A 24828-nucleotide genomic window follows, 5' to 3' on the forward strand; every position below is an offset into this window, starting at 1 on the left:
AAAACAATCTGAGCTTATAGGAACCAGCATCTCATCTGGTTTTTCATCTTCCAACACATTTGTTTTTTGGTTCGCGATCCGTCTCGTCAAACGTGGCATCTGACGACACGCTGAATATGTCAGCGTGTCGTCAACACCGAAGCCACCGGAAGGCAGTTTTATACATTCAGCACCTTTCAGACACGAGGCAGGTCAGAGTGCTTCAACAGGGACGTAAAACACAAGAAACACAAGACGCAGAAACATTAAATTTACATGTAAAAGATAATAAAAGCGCAAGAAAATGAACAGTTAAAGCTGAAGAGAAGATGCATTAAAAGGATAAATAACTATAGATTACAAGAAAGTTATGTAGCTCTACTGATGGACAGCCACAGTAAACAGTGATGTTTAACAGTTCCAGCAGAGCTCAGGTGTTCCACAGGTATGAGCAGACCTGCACCAGGTGACCTGAGGCGTGTGGACACCTCATGACGTAGTCGTTTGCTGAGCTACTGATCTTAAACACAGCATTTGTTTTTTTACTGAAGGGAATAATTTCAAGACACAAAACCAAAAGTTGTTTTAGCTAAAAAAGAGGCTGAATATTTGCTCTGATTTGAATCAGTGAAGTGATTCCTAAATACTTCTACCGAGGACCTTTATCAGCAGAATTGAAGACAAACTACAGGTCGGACTCTTGGTGAAACCTGGTGGAGCCTATAAATGAATAAGTGACTGATGTGGTGCAGCTGAACAGACTTCTTATATAAACATATCCAGACATTTAGAATGGTTGCATCTTCAGATTTGCTGTTTTTTGACTCAAATGCTTCCTGAAAAGATCAAAACTAGTGAAGTAAAACTAATGAAACCATAATGAACAGGAGTATGATGGATGCTGCTTCAGGGTCAAACAACAAAGATCTCCCTCATCGTGAAACTCTTCATGCAACAAGTTCAGTTTAAAAGAGACGGATCAACATTTGTTCGCTCAAGGTAACAATTTATTTCAGTTTGACTTCACAACAGCTTAAACAGCAGAAGAGCAGCCGTCTGTCTCTGTACACGCTGGTTAGTAACGTTAGAAAAACAGATTCAGGTCAGACAGACGCTCTCCAACATTCACTGACAGTTTCTGTTTCTTCGTTTGTTTGTTTGAGAGCGAACATCCGCAACACCGTCCACCTCAAGAGTTCATTAAATACAACCAAACAGGTGGAGTTCAGTTCGACGGAGCAGTTATAATGAAGACACTTCAAATAAAATAAAATAAAATTAGAAAAAACATTCTCATCAGCACAAACTGACCCACAGACACAAAAACTGATTGTTTTGGCAAAGAGCAACATTTGGAGACCACAACTGTTCTTCTGGGAAGAACTAATTAAATAACTGATTATAAAGGAAAATATGCAGAGTGCTTTTTTTATTTTAGTTTGTTGTGTTGAGTTTTTTTTTAAAAAACTGAAAAACAGCTCTATTTTCCAGGTTAATATTTATTTCTATTCTTTACTATTGGAAAAGTTTTACATTTTCTTTAAATATGTTAAATTATTTGCTTGCTGGACGACAAATTTGACAGTTTTGCACTTTTAATTGAGCAGCTGTTTCCTGGCTGGAGGTCTGTATTCTTACAATGATGTGTCACCAAACTGCTGACTGGGTGATGATGGTTTCTGAGCTGGGACCAGTTGGCGGGGAGTAAAGATGGAAGACTTATAACACAGCCCACGTGTTTTCTTTCTCCTCAGCTCTTGGAAGTAGTAAAAAGTGACAGCAGTTTAAAGGAACAGTCCAACATAAAGCCACTTTCAGAACCACCTCTGTCAAAGGCGCTCACTCTGAAGCGCCTGTGTCCTCTGACAAAGTTTTATTCATACGAGACCGGCCAGCGCCCCAAGATGAGAATGAAACAGAAGAAGAGTAGAAGAACAATATGGAGGGGAGGATGGCTGGGGAGATAATGTTCAGTAAAGTCTGACAAAACAATAAAACGTTACTCCAGAAACAGCCAGAAATCGGTCAGCTGCAGTGGACACTGCTAATCTAGACAACAGTCAACACCTTGTGTTTGTCTCTTCCCTGTTTCAACACGACAACGTCACAAAGCTGGGTTTGGGAAGAACAACACATCCGACACATTTAGGATAAAGCGGAACACCAGAAGTGGCCGACCGTGTCGTGCATGTGTGCTGAAGGAACTACTGATGACCTTCTCATCCGACTCCCACAGGGACACAGACTCTAGAACAAGAGCAGCAGCAGCCAAAGAGTGTGAAAACCTAAAAACAGCTCTTTGTAAACCAGGTGAGTCGCCTGCACTGCAGAATCTCACTGATCCAAACTACACGGACTGATGTGTCCCGTACTTCAGTTTGGATCGGGAACATTCTGCTGCATCGAAACCAGGAAGAAGTATTTGGTATTAATGTAAACACACATCAAAACAATGGCAGATGTGATCCGGTTTCTCCCAAAGCGGGACATTTCACCTCTGGTTTTCATTCTGGGAAATGAAATTAGGTGTGGATATTCTCCTAATGATTCTGGAGAAACATTTTTATTGCCAATACCATATAAGTCCTACCTAAACTGTCCTGCCATGTTTGTTCTAGTAAACTGCAGGGTGTAATAAACCCTGCTGCCTCTTGGGGTCGCTAGTGAGGCTTTAGTGTTTGTATTCACCATCAAATCTCCAGAAAACACAATTACAATCATGTCTTCAAACCGATCAGTCGATTACAACATGAAAACGTATAAAGAAGCTTTAATAAAACTACAATGAACAAGACTGTAACCATGTGCACCTTCTGTCTGACATTATCTTCCATAACGACTCTTCTGTCTCTGTGGAACTACTTGTGCGTCAAATTACAGTAGATCAGTTATATTTAATAACCGTGATCGTCTCTCCTGCCAACACCTTCTGCTGACGGGACCAATAAGCTCAGTTTACCGGCCCCAAATGTGGCACTAAGTTTTACGTCTCTTTCTTTTGCTGCACGAGGTGGCAGGCAGCTAGTAAACGCTCTCTCTCTCTCTCCCCTCCACAGTGACGCCACCCATAGTTCTAACTAATTAACTTTAATTAAATGTTTGAACCTAAGGAGAGTTCATCTGCAAACACGAGGCTCAGAAAATCAGCCATGAAACACTTTCTGCTGTGGAGGATTTAGTCGTTTCTGCTAGATTTCAATTCACACATCAGTTCTGAGCAGCATGAATTTGTCCCGCTGGATAAGAGCATCAGATAACAGCCGTAGTCTTCTAGTTTCAAGCTTTCAGACAGTTTGTCAATGTTCAAAATCTCCTGTAAGCTGCAGTAAAATCTCTGGAATGACAAGTTTAACCTCATGTCTCTACTCCTCCTCCTCCTCCTCCTTCTTCCTCTTAAAGTTCATATGATCGGCCGGCTCGTCGGCCGCTGTAGAAGGTGCATACTTAAACCTTCCCGTCTCAAACACGTCACACGACTAACATCTACTTCATGCCAAAAATACTGCATAGATTAAAAAAAACATGGAAATGAAAACAAGGTGTGGAATATGATGTAAAAAGAAGAAAGACAAATTAAATACTACTATATATACAGTGGTTCTTAAACTATTTGTTGTGCTGGTGCACGTCAACCACGTGCATGATTATAACCACATTTGTTAAATTTTAAATCATATAACTGTGTGCATAAACATAAATACTTCATCTTTAGTGTAGTTCAGAGTACAGTAACAGAGCGGCAGAGAACTAGAAACCTTTAACCTCCACGTGGAAACACTTTTAGCAGACTGGGAAGGTTCTGTCATCAAACTAAACGTGACGAGACTAAGAAGATGTACAAAGTCCTATTATGGAGATGTGAGGTTTCTGCAGGACGGCGGTTATTAATACACGTTCATCTTTCAACAAAAACAATTGCATCATTACGCACACAGGTTGATTTTGTAGTTGTTCTCGGCTCTGAATGACAGCATCCAACGCATTTTTTTAACTAAATGACAGACAATAACACGGTCGAGATACTTTTGCTTTTGTCTTTCAGTCCTTCAGTTGTATAAAAACCATCAAAGGTCAAACGTCTGAGGCAGAGAACGTGAGAAATCTTGTGGGAAGTGTGGCGTAAAAACGTCGGCACTGTATTTAAAACACTGGACAAACAAAAATACAACTTTTGAGTATGAAAGTTTCTTGCTGACAGTGAGAATTAATCTTAATTCACAGGTACATTTTTTTTTTTTTTTTTTCCAGAGCTGACACTCAATGACAACTGAGGAAACTACAGCGATTCATAAAAGCTGTCAAACTCCAGACGTTTATTTTACTGACTAGTTTAATAGAAAACCAGTGGCAGTAATGTGAACTGAGGATTGGGGATAACAGAGGACAGATGCTGACTTTTCTCATCCTGAGTCAGATCAACAAAGTCTCCTGCTTCAGTGTGAGCGGGACAAACTGGCAGGACGACAGGCCGTAAACACTCGGTCCAATTAAGCACACTTTGTGTTTACAAGACCTGGTCCACTTGTAATCAGCCGGGGGGGGGGGCTGCATCCAAACTAAACACTAAAATTAGACAAAGTCAGCTTTTCCACCACTGTCATTTGGACCAAATAAAGTAAATGGAGCTGGAGGTATAACTTCAGGTATTTTCCTGAAACGATCAAAGGCTTTTTTAAACATGTTGGAAATAAACTCTCGTCTAAAACCTACTATGAATAATGGATGGGATTTTGGGATTAATAGGTTTTGACTTTTGGCACTACAGCTCCCATGATACTTTGGGTGATGTAAACAGGAAGTATGTCTATAATGTGACACGATGTGTGTGTGTGTGTTCAGTTTTATCAATCAGGTAAATTCGCTGTAAGTTTCTCACGTCCGCTGCCTCGGATCATCTCGTGCTCTCTGCCCTTCAGTAGGCACTGGGTGGTCAAACGTTACTGGTTTTGCTCTTGCCCCTGGCTCCTGCTCCTGGGCTGCCTTTACTCTCCGGCTTCCTGCCAGGTGAGTTCTGACAGGTGGACAGTTTCACAGCAGAGCCCGACGGACCGCTGCTGCTGTTGTTGTTGCTGTGGTTTGTGTTTCCGCTCAGTGTCTCCATGATGGAGCGGAAAGCCCCAAATGGTCGCTTGCTTTCAGAGCTTCCTGTTGGAGTCCTCTCCTTCCCATGATGCCCTTTGGTCTGCTCCGCCTCCTGATTGGAGCTCTTGTGGACCTGCTCGTCGAAGGTGACCCTCAGTTTGAGGTTCTGAGAGGTCTTCCTGCGAGATGAGGGTGACTTCAGGGCGCTCTTGGGGCTGGTGGCAGCTTTCTGGCCATTAGCGGCATCGTGGAAGTCGCTGGAAGCATCTGGTGTTTTACCGTCCGCGGCCTCAGGGTCGCTGGAGGTGGGCGAGGGGTTGTAACCGATGCTGTCCACCGACTTTGACCCGCTAAAAGAAAACGCCAGCTTCTTCTCAGCTGTGGCAGAGGAGGAGGAGGTGGGGAGGTGCTTCTTCATCATCAGGTTAAGGTGGTTGGACACTGGCTCCTCCTCTGTGATCGGCAGGTGGGACGGCCTCTCAGGTCGTAGTGCATTCGAGGCCGAGGCCCCTTGATTTTTACCTTCCTCTGGTGGATAACCGTCCGAATCCGATTCACTAAGAGAGCGCTGCATGATCTGTTTGAGTCTCGCTAGTTTGAGCTCTCTCCTCTCCACCAGCCCCGTCCTGCGGGGCCCCGTGGCCCCGGGGACACAGGGGCCCTCTCTGCCCAAACCACCCGCCGGAGGCGGCCTCTCCCTGGAACACAGCGTGTCCGACATGTCCTTACCCAGCAGCTGCCGCAGCACCGAGTCTGGACCCGGTGCCACCCCTCCCTGACGAACCAACCACTGGCCATCGCCCGGAGTCCCCTCTGCTGTCAACATCATCTCTGGCCACGCCTCCACTGGGGGCTGATGGGAGCTGGAGGCCAAAGATTGAGACACAAATGATCCTTAACTTTTGCATGTTTAGCATTTATCTTGTCTTTAATCAGTACTACTGTTACTATCCAGAAAACACTCACTGCACACTACCTCACCTGGAAACTGCTGTAAATGCTTCTTTCAATGTCTTTGACTGCTGCTGCTCATATCAGAGGCTCTGAGTAACAGTTCTTCTCAGTGGACGTTCACATTATCGCTCTCAGAAGCTCAGATTAGCGTATTCTTGTGGGGAGTGACAACTATCGCTGTGGTAACTATTCTATCAGACTCACTCCCCTGATCTCAGCTCCTCTCATTCTGTGGTCTTTTAGTGGTCACAAAGGACGGGGGGGGGGGGCATATCCACATTTTAAGCATCATAAAATATCACATCTCAAGACTCCTGAGAGCCATAGTTGTGCTGGTAAAATACCAATTCAGAGACTGAGTGTGTAAAGTGTGTCAGTGTGTGTTACCTGGGTGACCTGGAGGGTGTCCCCTCTGCCTTGTTGGGGTCCATCAGTCTCTGCAGTTGTTTCTGCAGAGCCATCCTCTCCGTCGCATGTCTGCGTGACAAACAACACACACGACAGGATTAACTCTAACTAACGCTGACACACCTCCACCTGAATCAGTTCCGGTGTAGACGGAGGCTGTTCTGCAAAGTGTGCAGGTGGGAGGAGAGGAGCGAGCAGGCACGGCTTTTAGTCAAATTAGTTCCTGTTACTTTGGTTTAAAATGAACCATAGACATTTCAGAACTTCGTCTGTTTATTATTCATCCACCGACATGCTGCGACTACGTGTGGAAGCTAAAACAAATCAATATTTACTCCAATAACTTCATAAAATCAGAATGAGAAATGACGTAACCACACAATCCAAACTAAAACAGCATCTGTAACTTAAATACTGTTACTCACTCATTGAGCTGTTTGGTGAGTTTAACAACCTGCGAGGCCAAGGACATGCACGTTTCCACGACGACCAGGTATCGAGCGCAGGTGGTGTGTCCCTGCCGCTCGGCACTCTGGGAAGGCCTCTCCCCCTGCTGGTTCTGGACCGTCACGTTGGAGCCGTACTCCACCAGAGTCTGGAAACAGACAAAGGGACTTAAACCTTTACTGCGCTGACATGCTGATGCTCGTTTCTACGTCAGGATCCAAAACAGAATCATCAATATTTCCAGGATCAGCTCCGTTATTAGTACTTCTCCATCTGTGCGGTCCAGAGCGGTCCCCACAGTGCAGACTTGGCTCCGCTGAGAAAAAAGCAGCTATTTTATCTGGAACAGATCATTAACTACTAGTATTTTGATTGTCGGCCCGGCTAGCCAACAGGAAGCAGACAAGACTGATAACATCCGCCTCTCCTTCAGCAGGGTGTGCCGCCGAGCAGGAATCAAAAACACTCAGCTTCCACTGCAGGAAAATGAGCTTCAGATTGTAAAACACATATAAAATAAATTACAAGTAGGAGCGGAGCAACCGAAGCAGGATGTTCCTGAAAAACGGAAAGTCTCTGTTATTCCACCAGCCTGGAAAAATAAGGGTATAAGAGCTGCCATTTACATTGTGTGACACATAGAAATAATAATAATAACAGTAAAATCATGTTCTGTATTACTGAGCGGGGCTCTATCGGCGCTCCATTAGTCTAAAAACTCGAGTGGATTTATGTGACTTGATGATTTCCTCCACAGGATGTGTGATGGGAGATCAGCTGATGTATAAATAAGCAAACACGCCATAATTAGGAGTTCAGAGCTTCGAGCCTTTTTTTTTTTTATTTGTCACTCAAAACGATGAGACTGATCAACAGTTTCTCAGAAGGTGACAGTGAGTGTGAGTGTCCAGCAGCACACACCTGTATACAGGTGAGGTGTCCGTACTGAGCCGCTACGTGGACCGCCGTGTTTCCATTCTGGTCGACCTCGTCCAGAGAGATGGCCTGTTCCTGCATGAACTGAAGCAGCCACAGCAAGACTTTCTCCTGGAGACAGACAGGCAGACAGACAGGCAGAGAGGCAGAGAGACAGGCAGAGAGAGACAGACAGAGAGAGAGAGAGACAGAGAGAGAGACAGGCAGACAGGCAGAGAGAGAGAGACAGACAGAGAAAGAGAGAGAGACAGACAGAGAGAGAGAGAGACACACACACACACACACACACAGACAAACAGACAGACAGGCAGACAGGCAGAGAGAGAGAGAGAGAGACAGACAGACAGAGAGACAGACAGAGAGAGAGACACACACAGACAGAGAGAAAGAGACAGAGAAAGAGAGACAGACAGAGAGAGAGACAGAGAGAGACAGACAGACAGAGAGAGAGACAGACAGACAGACAGAAAGAGATGGAGAGAGAGAGACAGACAAACAGATGGAGAGACAGACAGACAGACAGAGATTGTTTGTCAAACAAGTCGCTCAGCCTCTCCAGTCTTCTCCAGTACAGACACTCATCAGTACACTTTTTCCTTCATATTCTATCGGGTTTCAACTTTTCCAGACTTTTAAAGGACCAGTGGATATTCTAGTGATTGTTGGTATGTTTGTACTTACATGAATGAGTGTGTGAGTGTGTGTGTGTGTGTGTGTGTGTGTGTGTGTGTGTGTGTGTGTGTGTGTGTGTTACCTGTCCATAGCGGGCAGCGTAGTGGATCAGACTGGGATGTTCTCTAGTGCAGCTCAGCTCTGCAATGGCCTCGGTCTCACTCACCATCCACCTCACACACTCTAGATGACCGTTCTGCAACACACACACACAACACACACACACACAGTTGACATGTTTCTGTAGGGACCAGGTGGTTGGAAATCTACCAAGCCATTAATCTGAGTGAGTAAACAAGAGGCTTGTTGATCAGAGCCAGGCAGGACTCGGCTGCCCGGCTTGTCTCTAGATAACACACTTCCTGTCTGGCAGCCAATCAAGAAGCTGCTTTCCACTGCAGGGCAAACAAAGCAGCACCTCCTCAGCATTCACAACGTCCACTTTGCTCAGTTTCAATCCAGGACTCTAACGTAGCTAATGTAAATGTTAGGTCATTTTATCAAAAACCTCCATCTTGATCCTTTATGACCTCACTGACCAGTTTTCTGCATGTCCTTGTTAGCTTGCAGATGTTTTCTTAAGGCCTAATTGTTCCACCTGTTGGTGCAAAATGGAGGAAATTAAGCAGCCGTTTTGCCATTTTAAACTGCACAGGAGCCAGTATATTCAAATGAGGTCAGGTGAAGGTGAAGCACAGTAAATATCTACTGAATTTTTTTAATACTAAATAGAAAAAGATTCCTCGTGGATTTAGGATTCCAGAGACATTTTAAACTTCCCAGTTTCTCTTTATCTGATACACAGCCCGACTGTTTCACTACATAATAATACACTGGAGTACTTTATACCTTTCAACATAATGCAATTTGTAATTTTTGTAAAAATATCACTGATGGCCGATCTGTTATATTGGATTGGATCAGATGGTTAAAAAGGCCAGTGAGTGCAGCTGACAGCATCTATGGTCACTCAAAAATGGGATTTGGAGTAATTTGGAGAGATTGTCTTTGAGTTTAAGTGACTAAAATACTGAGTTACAAACTAATTCTTGAGTAAGAAACAGTTGTATACATACATACATCCCTTTTTTTGGGTATCTCCAAGATCAAGGCTGAAATGATTAATCTGAAGCCGAAGTTTCTGAGGCACACGAGTTAAAAGTAGAGAAGCAGAGCGAGGAACTGGTTGGATTTCTCCCATATTATTTCAAAAACGTCAACTATTATCATTCAGTTACACCATTTATCATCACGAGGATCTGCAGAGTATTCAATTCTGATTTGTTTTTAGTTTAGAGTAACAGTTTTCTACAGACAGACCTTGACTCCCAGACCGGCGGGGGTGAGCTGCTGGTTGTTGCGCTCGTTGAGGCCGTCCTCCCCCATCAGAGAGGTGAGATGCTGCAGACAGTCAGCGTGACCCTGACAGGCCGAGATGTGCAGAAGGTTGTTCCCGTCCTCATCTCTGATCAGCTCCAGGTTGTCTGCCGCCAGGTGAGGCTGCAGGAGGAGGAGAGGAGGTGAGGAGGAGAAGGGAGAGGGAGATAAAGCGTAAGATGATGACCATCCGCTCACCAGCAAAGAGATCTGTCCTTCTCTGACGATGTTGATGATGTTCTGGTTCTTCTTGGTCTCCTCATCCACCTCCACTCCTGCTCCTCCAAACCCCCTCGGCCCACCGCCTCCACCTCCTCCACCTCCTCCTCCTCCTCCTCCTCCTCCTCCGGGTCCAGGGGCCCAGGGCTTGGAGGCGTCCTGTCTGCCAATGCTGCACCCTGGCAGGGGGTAATTCATCCCCGGGCCCCCTGGAGGCTCCACGCTCGGCCTCTGGCTCTGGGAGTCTGGGTAGACGCGCGCAGACAGCAGCTTGTCTGGAAGCAGCATCACATCACATCACATCACATCGTGTCATACCTCTACACAACGTAATGACAGTGTTTTTGTCCACCACAAAATTGTAAGAAGAAGAAAAGCGGACGGTATTTTTAGATCCTACCAGCGTCAGAGAAAGAAGAGAGGGAGGAGGAGCAGCTGAGGAGTCCGGGAGAGAGCAACTCCGACTGGTAGCCTCCTCCAGCCGGTGAGCGATGGAGGTGGTGGAGGTCTGGATCCATAGACTTGGACTTCCTCAGGTCAGACCACTTCACCGGAGACAGAACACAATACTGCAAAACACATGAATTATACCTGAGTGTCATAACATTACAGCTGATTAAATAACACACTAGTAATTATATTTATTAAGGAAGCCAGAGGAAAACTATTGACATGTTTATCAGATAAACCATTTTATTAATTATCGTAAATCTCATTATTAAAAACGTGTTTGTTGGAGCGTTACGACCACCTGTGGGTCAGCGGGTTAGTGTCACACCAGTGGAAGCCTAAAAGTTCACAGAGAACTTCTTCTAGTAAATAGAAACACCAGAGGCAAACAAAAAGGTTCCATAAACATATAAATACACTATCAATATACTTTATACAGTTCAAATATATTTTAATATTTCTGGAAAATGGCCAATTGCAATAGTTCACACTAGTATTACAGTTGAAATTGCAATTCTTCTTCTTCTATAGACACTTCTACCAATTTAGCAAGATATCACTGACAGTATACTCGACAGTGAGACACTGTCAGGCCTTTACGTGCAGCGTAACTGGTGCACTGGTGGTTTCAGCGGCGACATCACTACTAAAACCACCAATCAGCATCGGGCACAACAGTCTGCTATGATTTTAGCAGCAGAGGGACCCACAAAGTGTACCTGAGTCTGTGAGCTGCTGCTGCCCAGGCTCAGAGGCTCGTTGTGGGATAAAGTGGAGCTCTTCAGCCCTCCTCCCCGGGTCCTCTCCAGGGTGCCTCCACCCAGGTTGCTCCCCGTCGCTGAGCGCTTGTCGTGGGGGACGCGAGGCAGCGTGGACATCTGCTGACTGGACTTGATGTAAGGCACGTCCAAGATCTCGTCCATGTCCAGATCGTAGTGCTCCAGCTCCCCGAACAGAGCCTGGGGGTTGGTCCCTCCGACACCACCACCACCACCACCACCACCACCACCACCACCCAGGCCCTTCGCCTTCCCTCCCGGCCCGTCAGAGGAGGTGGAGGCGTGAGTTGGTTTGTCAGAGCTGGTGTCATCTTTACTGCTCTCCCCCAGCTCCCCCAGCCCCTGGCTCTGGACTTTACCGTCAGAGTCAGAGTCGGTGGTCTCCGGTTGGTGTTTGAGAGGGGAGACCCTCTTCACCGGCCGGAACTTACTGTGGACCTCAGCGAGCCCCGTGGGTTTGATTCCCCCGCCGCTGTGGGAGGAAACTCCACGACTCCAGTTGATGGCTGGAGCTGCAGGAGGAACAAAACAGGTGCGTGTAAATAATAAACCCAGCTGAAGCTCCCATGTCTAACAAGCAGAAGAGGATCCAGTATTCATTGTGTTTAACAGTAATGAAGCCACCTGGTCTCTCCTCGGCCGGGCCATCACTCCTCCTGGACAACTCTGGGATGCTTTTCAGAGACGTCACAGAATACTATTGGATGAGAGAAAACGGCACAAAAAAAGAAAGAAAGATTGGGAGATAATTGAGAGAAAATTGCACACAGCAGTTGAGCAGCTGTGCGAAGCAGTTATATTTAGATATTAGTTAATTACTGTTCTACATACAGACAGATTGTAACATGAAGCAGCCGTACAGCAAGTTACAGCTCTGTAGATGAACAGTTTCCATGTTCCTCTACCTTCATGAACATTTTATTAACTTTATGTTCAAACTGAACAGAACTTTCTAAGATTTATTCTTCTTTGATTTAAATAGGGTTGATAAAATATTAATATCACCACAAAAAACTGGACATTAAAACCTCAGTGTAGGTTTATTGCAGGACTGTTTTTTTAGACAGCCTCATTCAGATTGTTCCATTTAGGCTGTTTGTTAGATAAATGCATGCAGCTACTAAAGCTGTGGTTTTCCACACATTATTCTAGGTAGCTGTAAGATGCCTCCTAGAGACTCTAAATTAAAATACTCCTTCACTGATCCATAGGGTCGGGCCATTTTCAGTGGGCTCTATTATCAGTTAGGGAGGTGTAGTATTTGTATCATACTGACCACTGAATCATCAGAGAAGTCAATCTCATCCAGGTCCAGGTATTCAGGAGCCTCCATCTTCACACCACATCATCAGCCTCACAACCAGCTGCAGACAACAAACACATAACAACTTTATGGGAACAGGTTACTTGGAATAAATCTATGACATTCAAAAAAGTGTAACTGTAAATCATTTGTAGCTTCTGAACCTGAAGACGTCAACAGACACTTTGGTAACCTCTGAATCACTAAAGCCTTAAGAGCCTTTGTTTGAACCTGCTCTGTAGCAGCATCATATCCATAAATATGAGGAAGAAAACACACTTTTGGGTCTTAATGTTGCAGTGATATGATCAGCAGGAATAAAACACAGGAAGTAGCTGCAGGAAACAGTCCTGGTAAAAACTTAAAGCTTTTTCTAACTGAGATAACAAACTGCTGCTCGCTGAAGAAAAGAGGAAACTGTGGAAATAACAAATGTGACTCTTATTTTAAAAAGGAGGATTTTCACTCTCGCCTGCAAACAAAGGCTGCATGTAAAAGTCAAATCCTTCTCTGCTCAGCCCTCAAACTGGGGGGGGGGGCTTATAAGTGTTGAAGCTGTGGCTGAGCTGTGATCAAAGGCAACAAACAGCGGGATAATCAGGACTAATCAGAGGGCAGCGTGACTCGCAGCGCGCGCAAGGATTTAGAGATGCAGTGTGCGACCTGAACCAACACTGGAGCAGGAACGGGCCGCGCTGACGGACGCCGAGCTCGGAAACAAAGTTTGCAAATCACTGAGACTACTGAGCGTCTTTGTTGTTATGAAGCTGCAGATAATAGTGACACAGTAGAATGAGTGCCTCGTGGTCGTAAGCCTCCGCCAACCAGTCAGCAGTCAACAGCTTCCATTGATGTGTGTGAGGACCAGACTATTCCTCTACTGAGTTATTGAGTAGATATTTAGGTTTCCTATTTTGGGATTTAGATATTATTCTGTTTTTTTTGTAACATTTTATCAGCACATTCTTCTGATGTATTTCTGCTTTTTAACTGCACTGTTAAAATCCCTCTGACTCACAGCCGTGAACGTCAGCAGCGTTAGTCATCTTAGTGTGCTTACGTGTATTTAGACACTCCACCACCATAAACGTTCCCAACCTGGGGGTCCCGGCCGCCACCGTGGGTCGGCAAAGCCAAATGGGGGGGGGTTGTGAGACCTTCTTGATTTTAAGGGGTGTGAGAAAACGTAGGAAATATACAGTAGGCCTGTATTTTAGAGGAAAATTAAATGAAATTGTTCATTTTTAAGTTTAGATTATTATTTAAGAGCTCAGTGACAAGCTGAACACCAGCTGTATTCACACTCTCTGCTAGACAGCCACGTCCTGCAGTAGAAAAGAGCTTATCGAACAATGGCCATGTGTCAGGGAGAGGAAAACAGTGAATTTGTCAAAAAAGAAGTTTGTATGGTGGTTAGAAATAAAAAAAAAAAAACTGAGACGGAGAGGAAATAGTTTGAGAACTGTGTAAGCATTCCTAAAAAAAAAGAAAACAGGGAAACTCATCTCTGAGGGAATATTCACAGAAAATAATAATAATAATTCTAATAATCAGTCAATTAATCAACAGAAAGTCAATCTGCAACGATGTCTCATCTAGAAAAACACCAAACATCTTCTCCAATGTGAAGATTCACTGACACTCTTTTGGGTTTTTGGCTGCTGGTCGGACAAAAGAAGAAGACTGAAGATGTTTGGCTCTGGGAAAGTGCGCCGGGCTGTTTTTCTTTCATTCCTGAGAAACGATCCACAGATTGATCGATGATCAGCTCGCTGTACCGACAGTCCAGACCGAGCTCTCTCGTCCACGTGTGATGATGATGATGATGATGATGATGATGATGGTCCTCTGTACCGACATGCATGCTGACCTGAGATCTGAACAGCAACCTCAGAGGTGTTCGGGGTTATTTTCAGGCTCCCTGTGCGTTAAATTCGGTTCCTTTAGGTCGTGAAATGAAATAAACTTCCATTCACAGTGGCAGGAAGTTGAGAAAGCAGCAAACTGTGGAGCTTTCATGTCAGAGCGGAGCCGTTTTCAGACTGTGTGGGAGTGACCGCAGAACTAAACTGGTCAAAATAAAACCTCTGATTGCAGCTTTGAGAAACAGTCCAGCCTAACATCCTTGATAACAACAGTTCAGGCCTGAAAAACAGACATCAGAAATAAGGCTGACTCAAAAAACAAGGCGGACGTCTGCTTTCTCTGTTTATGTGAACAGCTGACGAGTCCAAATCCTTCCAGGCAGCGAGACGCAGAAAACAATCTGAGAGATGAAATGTTGTTTTGGAGCAAAGTCAAGAAACACGGACGGCAGTTTTCAGGAGGAATGTGAAACAGATTCGATTACTGTTTCTACACAGTGAAATCAGATATACGTTTCTTCACGTTCTGCTCAGCCCCATCAAAATCCACCTTCCAACAACTTCTCATTTACACGTTGCATCTGCAGTAACAATACAAATGTAAAAAAAAATAAAAAAAAGGATTATCATGGCTGTAGGAGCAGTTAGCGTTGGAAAGTCCTCCAAAGTAGGTCTTCACAGGTCCATCTGAGACCTGTACAGCTCTATTATGGTCGACAGGGTCCACGTCGGGTCCCTTTCTGTCACCGCAGGTCCCAGGTCTGTTTATCATTACGTGGAATAACCAAGTGGATCGGAGGAGACCTGAGATCAGCGCTGAACACCAGAGAGACACAAATGAGACTCTTTCTGTTACTCTGTTTGTTTTGTATCCAACATGTTAAACAGTTTTAGCAGTTTTTCAGGTCCATGAAACATTATTAGATTATTACTTAATCTTCTGTGTGTGCACTCTATAGCTACTGTTTATTTATCTGCTTTCTTTTTCTATTCATCTATCTATCTATTTTTTTAAGAATCCTGAAGCAGCATTGAAGGCAAAAGGGCAAAGCAAGAATTCTATTGTGCGGTGAAACTTGTTTTTATGTGTACGTATGACAATAAAACGACCCCAACCCCGTCTCTGATGTCCGACATGTGCTGCTCAGGTAAAACCTGGTTGGTACACGATGAGGTCCAAACGTCTGAGAGCACTTTGAAAATCTCTGTCATCTCTGTCGAGGAACAAATCTCCGTGTCAACAGTTTTCACGGTGACCATTTCTTGGGCAGAAAGCATTTTTCCACTGAAATATTACAGTGAATTCTGTGGATTATCCCTAATAATGTGGAAAGTTTCTGGAAAGAGACGTTGCTGTCGATACAGAAACAGATAACCACTGGACAGAAGAGAAAAGATGTTGTGTCTTTGGTCATTTGAGTGAACTGTTCTTTCTGAGCAACTTTTCAACACACAGTACCAGTTTACCACTAGACATGTACCGATTTAAAACTTAAAAACCTATCTGAATATTTCTTGTGCTTGTTTGATCCACTGACAGGCTCAGAGTGTTATTCTAAGTGTGTGACAGCATCATGGAAAGGATCCCTACAGAGAGAGACCTGGAAGATCCTTTTGGTTTAACCACAAACAGCCGTTCTAGCGCTCTCTGCACACACACCAGACTACATTCACTAAAACACTAATTTTACCTCAGAGAACACAGGAGTTGCTGGTCTGCTGCTGCCTTCTTTAACCCTTCAGAGGGGTAAAGTGGCGTTTCTTACTACTTTTCATTTTACCTTTGTGTTTCCCATTCAAACTGCTTAGCTTGCCTTTCTTTGTGTCTTTCTCTTCAGCACAACCTCACCTATGTGATTCTACAAGTATTTATTTATTCTGACATAATATATGGACACACTGGATGTAAAAGTGCAAAAGAAACACAAAATCCGAGCAGGAACTAGTTGGATCTTTGGAGGATCGGGGGTCTGCACGGACACCTCCTCTTGTTCGTCTTCAGGCGCAGCATCCACTTCATCCTCTGAAAGGAGTCTTCCTCACAATCAGAACGTTCTTCCCCACATTCAGCATCTTCTAACTCGTAGAAGAGCTGTAGTGCGCGACTTCGGCTCTTCATAACTTTAGTCTTAATAGGCCGATCGACAAAATTCAAACACTTGTAAAAAGTTTGAAGTGTCCGCTTTGCGTGCTTGTGTCACAGCTTTACGTTTTCAAACGTGCGACATGTGACTTTGAAGCCGTGTGGCGGTCCTAGACTCCGAAGGGTTAATTAGTTTGTGATTTGGGATGTTACACAAATACTGTTTCACACCTGAACTCACCCTCTCTGCTCCTCTGGTGAGAGGCTAAGCTGCATGTTCTGCACGAGTTACTTGAGAACAAATGTTTAGACACACGTTGTGCACATAGTGACAGAAAAACCAGATAACCACTGATAGATACTGACTTTCTTTATGTCACAGCCTTGAGTTTTTCCTCCAGCACCGTAAGCGTCCGTCATCCTCACCGTTAGCCAGCTACAAGCTGTAATTCAGACTGCATGAAAACCTGATTACAGGCATTAAGACCTGCAAACTGGACGGTGGCCAGTTTAAATCTGATTAGTGTTGGTCACACAGCGCGCTGGGTTCACTCACTTGTTTGGCTGTCGCTTGATTACAGAGCAGAAGGTGTTAGATGTCACATCTTTCAGTGCCAGCTATTGATTTGTGTCATTTTGATCAGGATTAGTCAGGAAACTCACACCTTTTTTTACTGTTCTTACTAAATAGTGTCATCTAAATCAACATTAATTCAGAATATTCTTAGGTTTCAGTTTGACTGCCTTACTTTAGACTGGACACACATTTTCCAAACTATGTAGAAACTCTGTCAGCTGATCTTGGAGCTTTTTAAATGACAAGCTGAGCAGTGAAAGTAGTAAAGTTAAGACAGGTGATGGCAGCAGCAGCTTTAACTTGAGCTGTATGATTATATAATCATCTTGTGTGAGAGGCTGCAGAGTTATAATGTCCGCTTTTAATGGCACACATGTGGGGAGGAAGGAGAAACTCATGCAGGCTGATGGAAGCACCACAAAATCACATTTTCAGCCCAACATGTGTGCGGTTCTCCCTGTAATTAAAGAGGAATGTTTGATACTAGGCAGCAAAGACACTTCCAGCTGGCCACCAAGGCTCTTATCTCTGTTTCTCAGGTGAAAACAGAGGATGAGGAGAGACTTTAGCTCGTGAAGCAGCAGGAGGCTAATTAGCTAACGTTAAGCTAGCTGGCTAATCAGCATCCAGGGAAGCTAACGGGGAAGCTAGCTGAGTTAGCCGAGGCAGCTTGGAAAATCGGGTCAAAACACAAAGCGCAGGTAAAAACCCGGCACAAAGAGCCGTTTCCTCCCGGTAAACGGACGGTTTTGGGGGTACGGTACCTTGTCGAAGTCGGGCGGCTGGCTCCGGGGGGAGAGGAGGGGGCTGGTAGAGCTAGCCGAGCCGCTAGCTGGATGGTACCTCGGATCCAGCTGTTTTTTTTCTCCCCTTCTGTCGCCTCGATGTCTTGAAAAGCACAAAGACTTTGACATATGGGCTGCACAGACAGGCCAGGAGAGGAGGGCTCACTCCCTGCACACTTCCGAGAACCATTTTCAATCGGCAGGAAAGGAGGAGAGAACTACAACTCAGTGCTAATGAGTAATAAAAACACATTTAGTCCAGAGCAATATTGTAATGCTCACATATCATTAGAGCAGATGATCAATCAATAGAATTATACCAGTAAACATTAAAGTGATTAATGCTCATTAATGCATCAATAATTATAGTCCAGTAATATAAAATGCACGATTCTGCAAATAAGCTATTCTGCATAATACTTTCTATTAGAATAAAATAAATAACAATAATAATAATAATAATAATAATAAATTTTATTTATAGGCGCCTCTCATAACACAGATAAAAATAAACAGTGAAAAAACAGTTAAAAGTTGTAACAGTTTAAAAAACAAAAAAGGTGGGGGAGATAAAATAAAATAGAAAAAAATAGAATAGAATAAAATAAAATAAAATAAAATAAAATAGAATAGAATAGAATAGAATAGAATAGAATGAAATAAAATAAAATAGAATAGAATGCCTTTATTGTCATTGTTCACAGGACACAATCACATTTGGGCTTTCACTTTAAGGTGCATGGCAAACATACAATAAACTATAATGTACATTATGTACAAATATACATTATTTTGATACTGTAAATATATTTTGATGCTTGCAGTGCATTCATGTACTTTTACTCCAGAAGATTTTGAATGCCGGTCTGTCTGGTCCGAGAGAAACAAAACAATGTAATCTAATCTGAGTTTGTTTTACTTCAAAATCAGATGTTGGAAATATTGCACTTTACACTAAAAACTGACTCAGTCACAAAAAGATTTTGAGTTCACTGATATAATTTTTTTTTTTTATCTTTAAACATCTCAAAATGCTTTTAATGTAAAAAAAAAAGAAATGCATTTAGCACATTCAGCATTACAGACACAGTATCACACACACACACTTATAACTGAAAATGAGAATAATCCATTTTTTCTTCCTTTTGCCAAACTACACTTAAGAAAAAAACACTTTCACTTTTCAAACTGCGATATTTTTGTTCTTTGTCTTATAAATATTTATCCCAATGAGCCCGTTGTGATGATTTACCATCCAGTATACTACTTAACAACATTTATTCCAGTCCTGTCGAGGGTAAAGCTGCAGGTTCTGACTCTTGACTCAGACTCAGATTTTCCTTCTTTGTTTCAGCTGAACCATCTTTACAATAGACGATCTTTGAAGCTCACACAGAGGAAGTGGGCCCGTTATCCTTAGAATAAAAACTACAATAAAAAAACACTCTCTCCTGATCAGGACTCATTTCTTATCATTATCATCTGGAAATTAATGCATGGATGGAATCATAGAGTTTTTTTTTTCTATTTATCATGATCTATGTGTTCTTATCTTGTCTAAATGTTTTAACGTCTTAAAATCAAACCTACTTGCTTTTAAAACACCGTGTAGAACATTGTGGGTTTGGACTGAAGCTCTGGTTATCTTCTCAGCATTATCACCAATAATAATATTCACTATAATAAGATGGGAAGTGAATGCAGTTATTAGTTTTACTATGAGTGGTGGCACAAATGTAGTTTCCCACATCGTGTAAATGGCTTCTCATTGTTATTTTATTGTAGGAAAAAGTCCTAATTCTAGTTACTATGTACATCATATTTTATTTATCTGACTGTGTTCATATCCAAGCATCAGACTCAGTGTCAGTGGGCTGGATTCACCCTTCACAATCAGACATTTGCCATCATATATCCAGTTACATAACTTTCAGTCTGACAGAGAAGTCTATAAATGTTCTCTGTGTTTCCGTAATAACAGCCTCTGCACCTCTTTCTCGGCCCGCTGCGGTTAAAACGTCGATCAGCTCACTGCAATGTGTTCAGTGCCATCCAGTGGCTCACTGTGAAACTGTTTAAACTGTTTAAACGGGCCTCTGACAGCCACAATCCGCTTTATTAGCCAAGTATGTGAAAACATACAAGGAATGGGACTCTGGCTTCAAGTGTTATGCACAGAACAATAGAAATATGGATTAATAATGGACTTATTCTATATAATTTTAAAAAATCTGTTTGATTAAATTAGTAGGGAATAATAGTAGACACACAAATAAAAACAAACAAATAAAATAAAGATACGATGGATGAGTCATGCAGTAAAATCTTCCCCGTCAGTGTTTTCCTTTTCTATCTGATGTGTCTGGATTAATATTATTGTTGCATTAATGCGCACGTTTAATTTTACTGCTGTGGATGTTTAAGGTTGAGCTCATTTCAGCTACTTTAGAATCTGCAGCAGTGCATCATGGTCTATAAGGTCATCGTGCTCTGTGTCGATGCATTTTCCAGCTGATCGAAAGAGTAAAAAGTGACATTTCATCCTCCTTTGGACGTTTGGAGAGACATTTAGTGGACAGGAAGTGAATGAAACACAAGCATAGTGGAGTAGAAAGCACGGGACTTCCAAGATGGAGTAGAAGCACAAAAGCTGCATAAATGGGAAAGTAAAGTATAAGTACCTCAAAATAAATGAGTAAATGTACTTGGTTACTTACTTTAAAGATACTCTGTGAATGACTGAATGACATACACACTCATACATACATAAGTATGTAAGGATATATTTAAGAAGTACCACATCCTGTCACTGTGATGAAAACTGCTACTTCTAAACAGCAGAAACTTTCTGTGGGAGTGCAGGAGAAATGGTCTCTTGCATGTTGAAACTGACACGCAGTTCATGTTTTCCATAACGTCGTGCTGAAATGCACGATGATAAAGCACAAACCCTGCTGTTTGAGGTGCTGAGGAGAGTTAAACATGTTGTGGAAAGATGAGAGGTTATTGAAGGGTCATGGAGGCCGACACAGAGACACACGGGAGACCCAGATTGCTTATGTTGTAGTAATGTTTACTGATGATCAGGAGACGTGACGCCATCAATTCTGAGGGTCCTGTCTTCCCGTTAGGTATACACTACTCACTAAAAGTCAGGGATATTCAGCTTTCAGGTGAGATTACAGGATGAACCTAAAACACATTCTAACCTTTCCAGGTGAACTTAATGTGACCTTCTCTAAACCTTTGAATGCACATGTCCAACTGTTCAGTGTCTCAGTACTTTCTGCACCAGCTGCTGTTCTCTAACAAGAAGCTTAACAGCAACATTCACAACAGGTTTGATCCATGAATCCACCAATACATTTCCTGCTTCAGTTAGAATTGGTATTTAAACAGTCCTCCTCATCCTGCTGTTCACATTCTGACATCATGAGACCAAGATGACACCTAACAGTTGATCAGCAGCACCTCAACACTGGAGGCTTCAAACAGGAAGTCCTCAGACGGAGGTGTTCACTGAGCTTAGAGGGTCACAGAGTGTCATCAGGAGGTTGGAACAGTGATACAGAGACTGGAAGAGTCACAGAAAGGAGAGGAGTGGACGTCCTTTGGCCACGTCCCAATTTATTGAGACTGCAAATGTTTTGTTGTGGTATACCTACCACTGTTGGTAGATTTTCTTTTAATAAATTGTTTAAGATAAATAAAATCACCAGTGCATGCTTCTACTTAAACGCCCTACTTTCATGATATAATATCACTGTAGCATTCACTTTTTACATTTTCCATATATTTCACCTGAAAGTCTAATATCCCTAACTTTTAGTGAGTAGTGTATTTAACACTCATACACACTTAAGTATGTAAGTATAGATTTAAGAAGTACCACCTTGACTAGCACAGAGAGCTCTAGCATATCTTGCAGTGTCTGTCTGTAGGAAAGCCATATTGAGGCACGATAAGACCTTGACCTGTGGAGGTTAAAGGGAGCTACTCTAACCTATAGCATAATTTAGGGTGTCGTCAGCTAACAGCTGATAGGAGGCATGTTGTAAGGGGAAAGGCTCATTTTTCCCCTCACAGAAAAGATTGAACAAAAAAACCACGGAGACCAGCTTCCTGTTTCAGCGCTCCAGCTCTTTAATTGTGCATCACAGATTAGTTTTTCTTTCCAGAATAAAGTTGTGCTGAATGCATTCTTGTCATAACACACTCTGTCTCCTCTTGTTAAAAGGACGAAGAGGATTGTGTTTACGTCACTCGTCTCTTCGCGCCCGGTGGCGTTGCAGCAAAGCAGAGAATTAAAAGGCGTGATTACACGTGACACAAAGACAGCTGGATGTGCAGACACACACACACACACGGTATCACATCACCGTCTGTGTGTGTGTGTGTGTGTGTGTGTGTGTCAGCTCAGGAGCTATTACAGGTCACTGGCACAGACAGATGCGTGTAGATGGGAACACGCCTCATCAGCCCAGCAGTTGTTATCTGTCAACACAGGAAATGAGGAGTCAGCAAACAAAAAATGTTGCTAAATCTAATAAAGATGAATTCAGAGACTTTCTTTCTAACTCTAACTCCTCTGCAGACATCGGGATGAACACAGACAATGCGTTGTTATTTACCTCCATGATTAATCAACTGACAAGACTCTTCGCCATTTACATTGTCGGGCTGCCCGTCACACCACAATGAGAATTCGAAGTGAGAGCCGTCGCTCCAGAACCAAGCATCATGCTAGAAGACGGGATGGAAAAGAAAAGACGTAGAAGTTTAAGAAGCGTCACTCTATCTTCTGATCAGTCGGTGTCACCCCGTGGAATGACGGCTCACCTTTTGGCAGTCAGAGGCTCCGGTCCATGCTTGTGTAAAACGCTGAGTGGCTTTCTGGATCATCGCCTGGACGAACTGATACTCCTCCATACTGTGCAGCGATGCAAGGTGTGCTTTCATGGAGTGACAGTTTTTCTAGAGGGGAGACGAACACATAACCTGTAGCGGCCGTGTGCTCCACCAGCAGGAGGGTGGAGGTGTGAGGTGTGAGGTAACGGAGGCTCCTTCAGTGTTCACACGTGGAAGTCACTCAGAGGTTAACCTCACCTTTGCCCCGTTGTCTCTGCTGACATTGGCAGCTTGAATCAAGAGGTTTTGTCTTTGATTCATTTATATGTTATTGTTAGCTTGTTAGCATTTAGCTCAAAGCTGTGCCTAATTACAGCCTGTCAGAGCCGTTAGCCGTTAGCACAGGAATCACAGGATAGCACCACCATGTGTCCACTTATTGTTTTCACTCATGACTCCTAAAACATGTCTTGATTTAAGGCCCCACACATTCCCACCATTAGATATTCCACAATTTCATTTTTCACAACTTCTTGAATTTTTACCAAATTTGTAACAAATCACTTGCTGATAATCTTAACAGTCATTTCATTAAATCATTTGCAAAAACAAATATCTCTTAATTTTCCTCAATTATGTTTTTGTTTTTTTTAATGAACCCCCCCGCCAATGAAACTGGTGTCTCATTTCTCATTTTGAGGACTGCTGCCGTCTGTTTTTGCAAATGAAAGGTACATGTCAACGTGTCCTCCGACGGCAGGACAAAGTGTAGAAGTGTTTCACTGAATCCAAAACATCCGGATTACCTCAGCGTTGGCCCAGGTTAAGACCCTCGGGATGAATGTGAAGCAGCGACCATTGAACTCGCTCCCTCCGGGACATGGGGGGTCAGGAGGGGCTTGGTCTGTGGCAGCGTACATGAAGACAAACTGAGAATTGTGGGGGATGTAATAAAACTAAAGCATTTAACAGTGTGAAAGGAGTAGTCGTAGTCCTAAAGTCATAAATGAATCATTAGTTATTATTATTGTGCACCACCATTTAAAATGATACATCATATCGGGTAGTTAAGTAATCCCTCAGTAATACTTCTTCTTACTTCATTCCACAATACCTAGTAACTACTGAATACCACCTTAGCTGGGGACGAGACGATTCATTAATTATCAGGTTGCTCCTGATTCATTGAGCAGCACATTGTAAAGCGTCCTGTCATCTTGACTCATTAGGCCCTACATAAAGTACAACTATAGTATCATTAACACTACTTCTGCCACCGCTACTTAGAATAAATGTCAGTAAAATAAACTTCAAAAATAATTGAAGCCTTTATTCGTGGCTATATCATTCATTATTACCTTATTCTAGAGTCTAAAAAGTGGCTAAATGATTGTCTCACAGTCTGGAAACAAGATACTGAGACAATATGGACATAATCTGCTTGCTGGTGTAGTTTGCTGCTCACATAAATGGCAGCCTGGTGACTGAAGAAAGACAAGATTGAGTTGCATCTAAGAAAACCTGAATCTGAGTTCATGGAATCTGACACGAGTCAAGCATGAAATAAGCATCACTCTTTTGCCCGTTTCTTGATTTGTGATGCATCTGCAAAGAAATCATTACAAAGCCAAAGTGTTGAAGTTGGCCAGCTTGTGCTGCAGCCACCGTGCCTGCAGGGAAGGAGAGTTACGTGTTCACTGCCTGCGCTGGCCTGACCTCCGTGGAACCACAGGAACAGTGGTTTCATACCAAGTAACGCTATAAACTACACAGTCGCAGCTTGATACTCACCATCAGCTCTGGCCAGAGCCACCATGGTACAAACAAGTAGAGACAAAGTCAGCATCTTTGTGGTGGAGACGATGATTTAGCTGGAAAAAAAGGAAAAAGACAGCTTACAAATGATGCTGAAGGGAGCTGAAGTGAGCAGAGCAGCCACAGCACGATGTGGAGAGAGCGAGGAGAGAAGAGTCGTAGCCAACCTGCTGAGGAATGATCTTCTCCTGTCGTCCTGTGTGGCGCTACCCAACAAGAGAAGACACCAGCCGTTATATACACTTACTT

General features: G+C 43.2%; 2 protein-coding genes across 2 annotated transcripts; both read right to left on the reverse strand.

The window, feature by feature from the left end:
• Positions 1–4909: 4909 nt before the first annotated feature.
• Positions 4910–17936, reverse strand: sncaip (synuclein, alpha interacting protein). The gene is made up of 12 exons (XM_070833899.1): positions 17896–17936; positions 12580–12667; positions 11928–12000; positions 11244–11815; positions 10475–10643; positions 10054–10349; positions 9799–9978; positions 8561–8674; positions 7792–7917; positions 6849–7018; positions 6403–6492; positions 4910–5924 (listed from the first exon to the last, which is right to left on the reverse strand). Exons 2-12 carry the CDS (start codon positions 12634–12636, stop codon positions 4910–4912), a joined length of 2862 nt encoding a protein of 953 aa, XP_070690000.1. The 5' UTR covers positions 12637–12667; positions 17896–17936.
• A 4121-nt stretch (positions 17937–22057) lies between these two features.
• LOC139203552 (type-2 ice-structuring protein-like) lies at positions 22058–23684 on the reverse strand. Its single transcript, XM_070833357.1, has 4 exons — positions 23571–23684; positions 22756–22890; positions 22548–22659; positions 22058–22410 (listed from the first exon to the last, which is right to left on the reverse strand). Exons 1-4 carry the CDS (start codon positions 23682–23684, stop codon positions 22343–22345), a joined length of 429 nt encoding a protein of 142 aa, XP_070689458.1. The 3' UTR covers positions 22058–22342.
• Between the last annotated feature and the right edge of the window lie 1144 nt (positions 23685–24828).

Source organism: Pempheris klunzingeri, chromosome 7 (genome assembly GCF_042242105.1).
Source record: "Pempheris klunzingeri isolate RE-2024b chromosome 7, fPemKlu1.hap1, whole genome shotgun sequence".
Classification (NCBI taxonomy): domain Eukaryota; kingdom Metazoa; phylum Chordata; class Actinopteri; order Acropomatiformes; family Pempheridae; genus Pempheris; species Pempheris klunzingeri.

Excerpts from the sequence above, each read along its gene's own strand:
- sncaip (XM_070833899.1), bottom strand. The coding sequence starts at position 12,636 with ATGGAGGCTCCTGAATACCTGGACCTGGATGAGATTGACTTCTCTGAT. Across the intron at positions 10,644-11,243 it reads GCAGCAGCTCACAGACTCAG|TATTGTGTTCTGTCTCCGGT; the intron begins GTACACTTTGTG and ends TGTGTTTTGCAG. Across the intron at positions 8,675-9,798 it reads CCGCCGGTCTGGGAGTCAAG|AACGGTCATCTAGAGTGTGT; the intron begins GTCTGTCTGTAG and ends TGTGTGTTGCAG.
- LOC139203552 (XM_070833357.1), bottom strand. The coding sequence starts at position 23,684 with ATGTACGCTGCCACAGACCAAGCCCCTCCTGACCCCCCATGTCCCGGA. Across the intron at positions 22,891-23,570 it reads TAACCTGGGCCAACGCTGAG|AAAAACTGTCACTCCATGAA; the intron begins GTAATCCGGATG and ends TCTCCCCTCTAG. Across the intron at positions 22,411-22,547 it reads TCAGTTGATTAATCATGGAG|ATAACAACTGCTGGGCTGAT; the intron begins GTAAATAACAAC and ends CTGTGTTGACAG.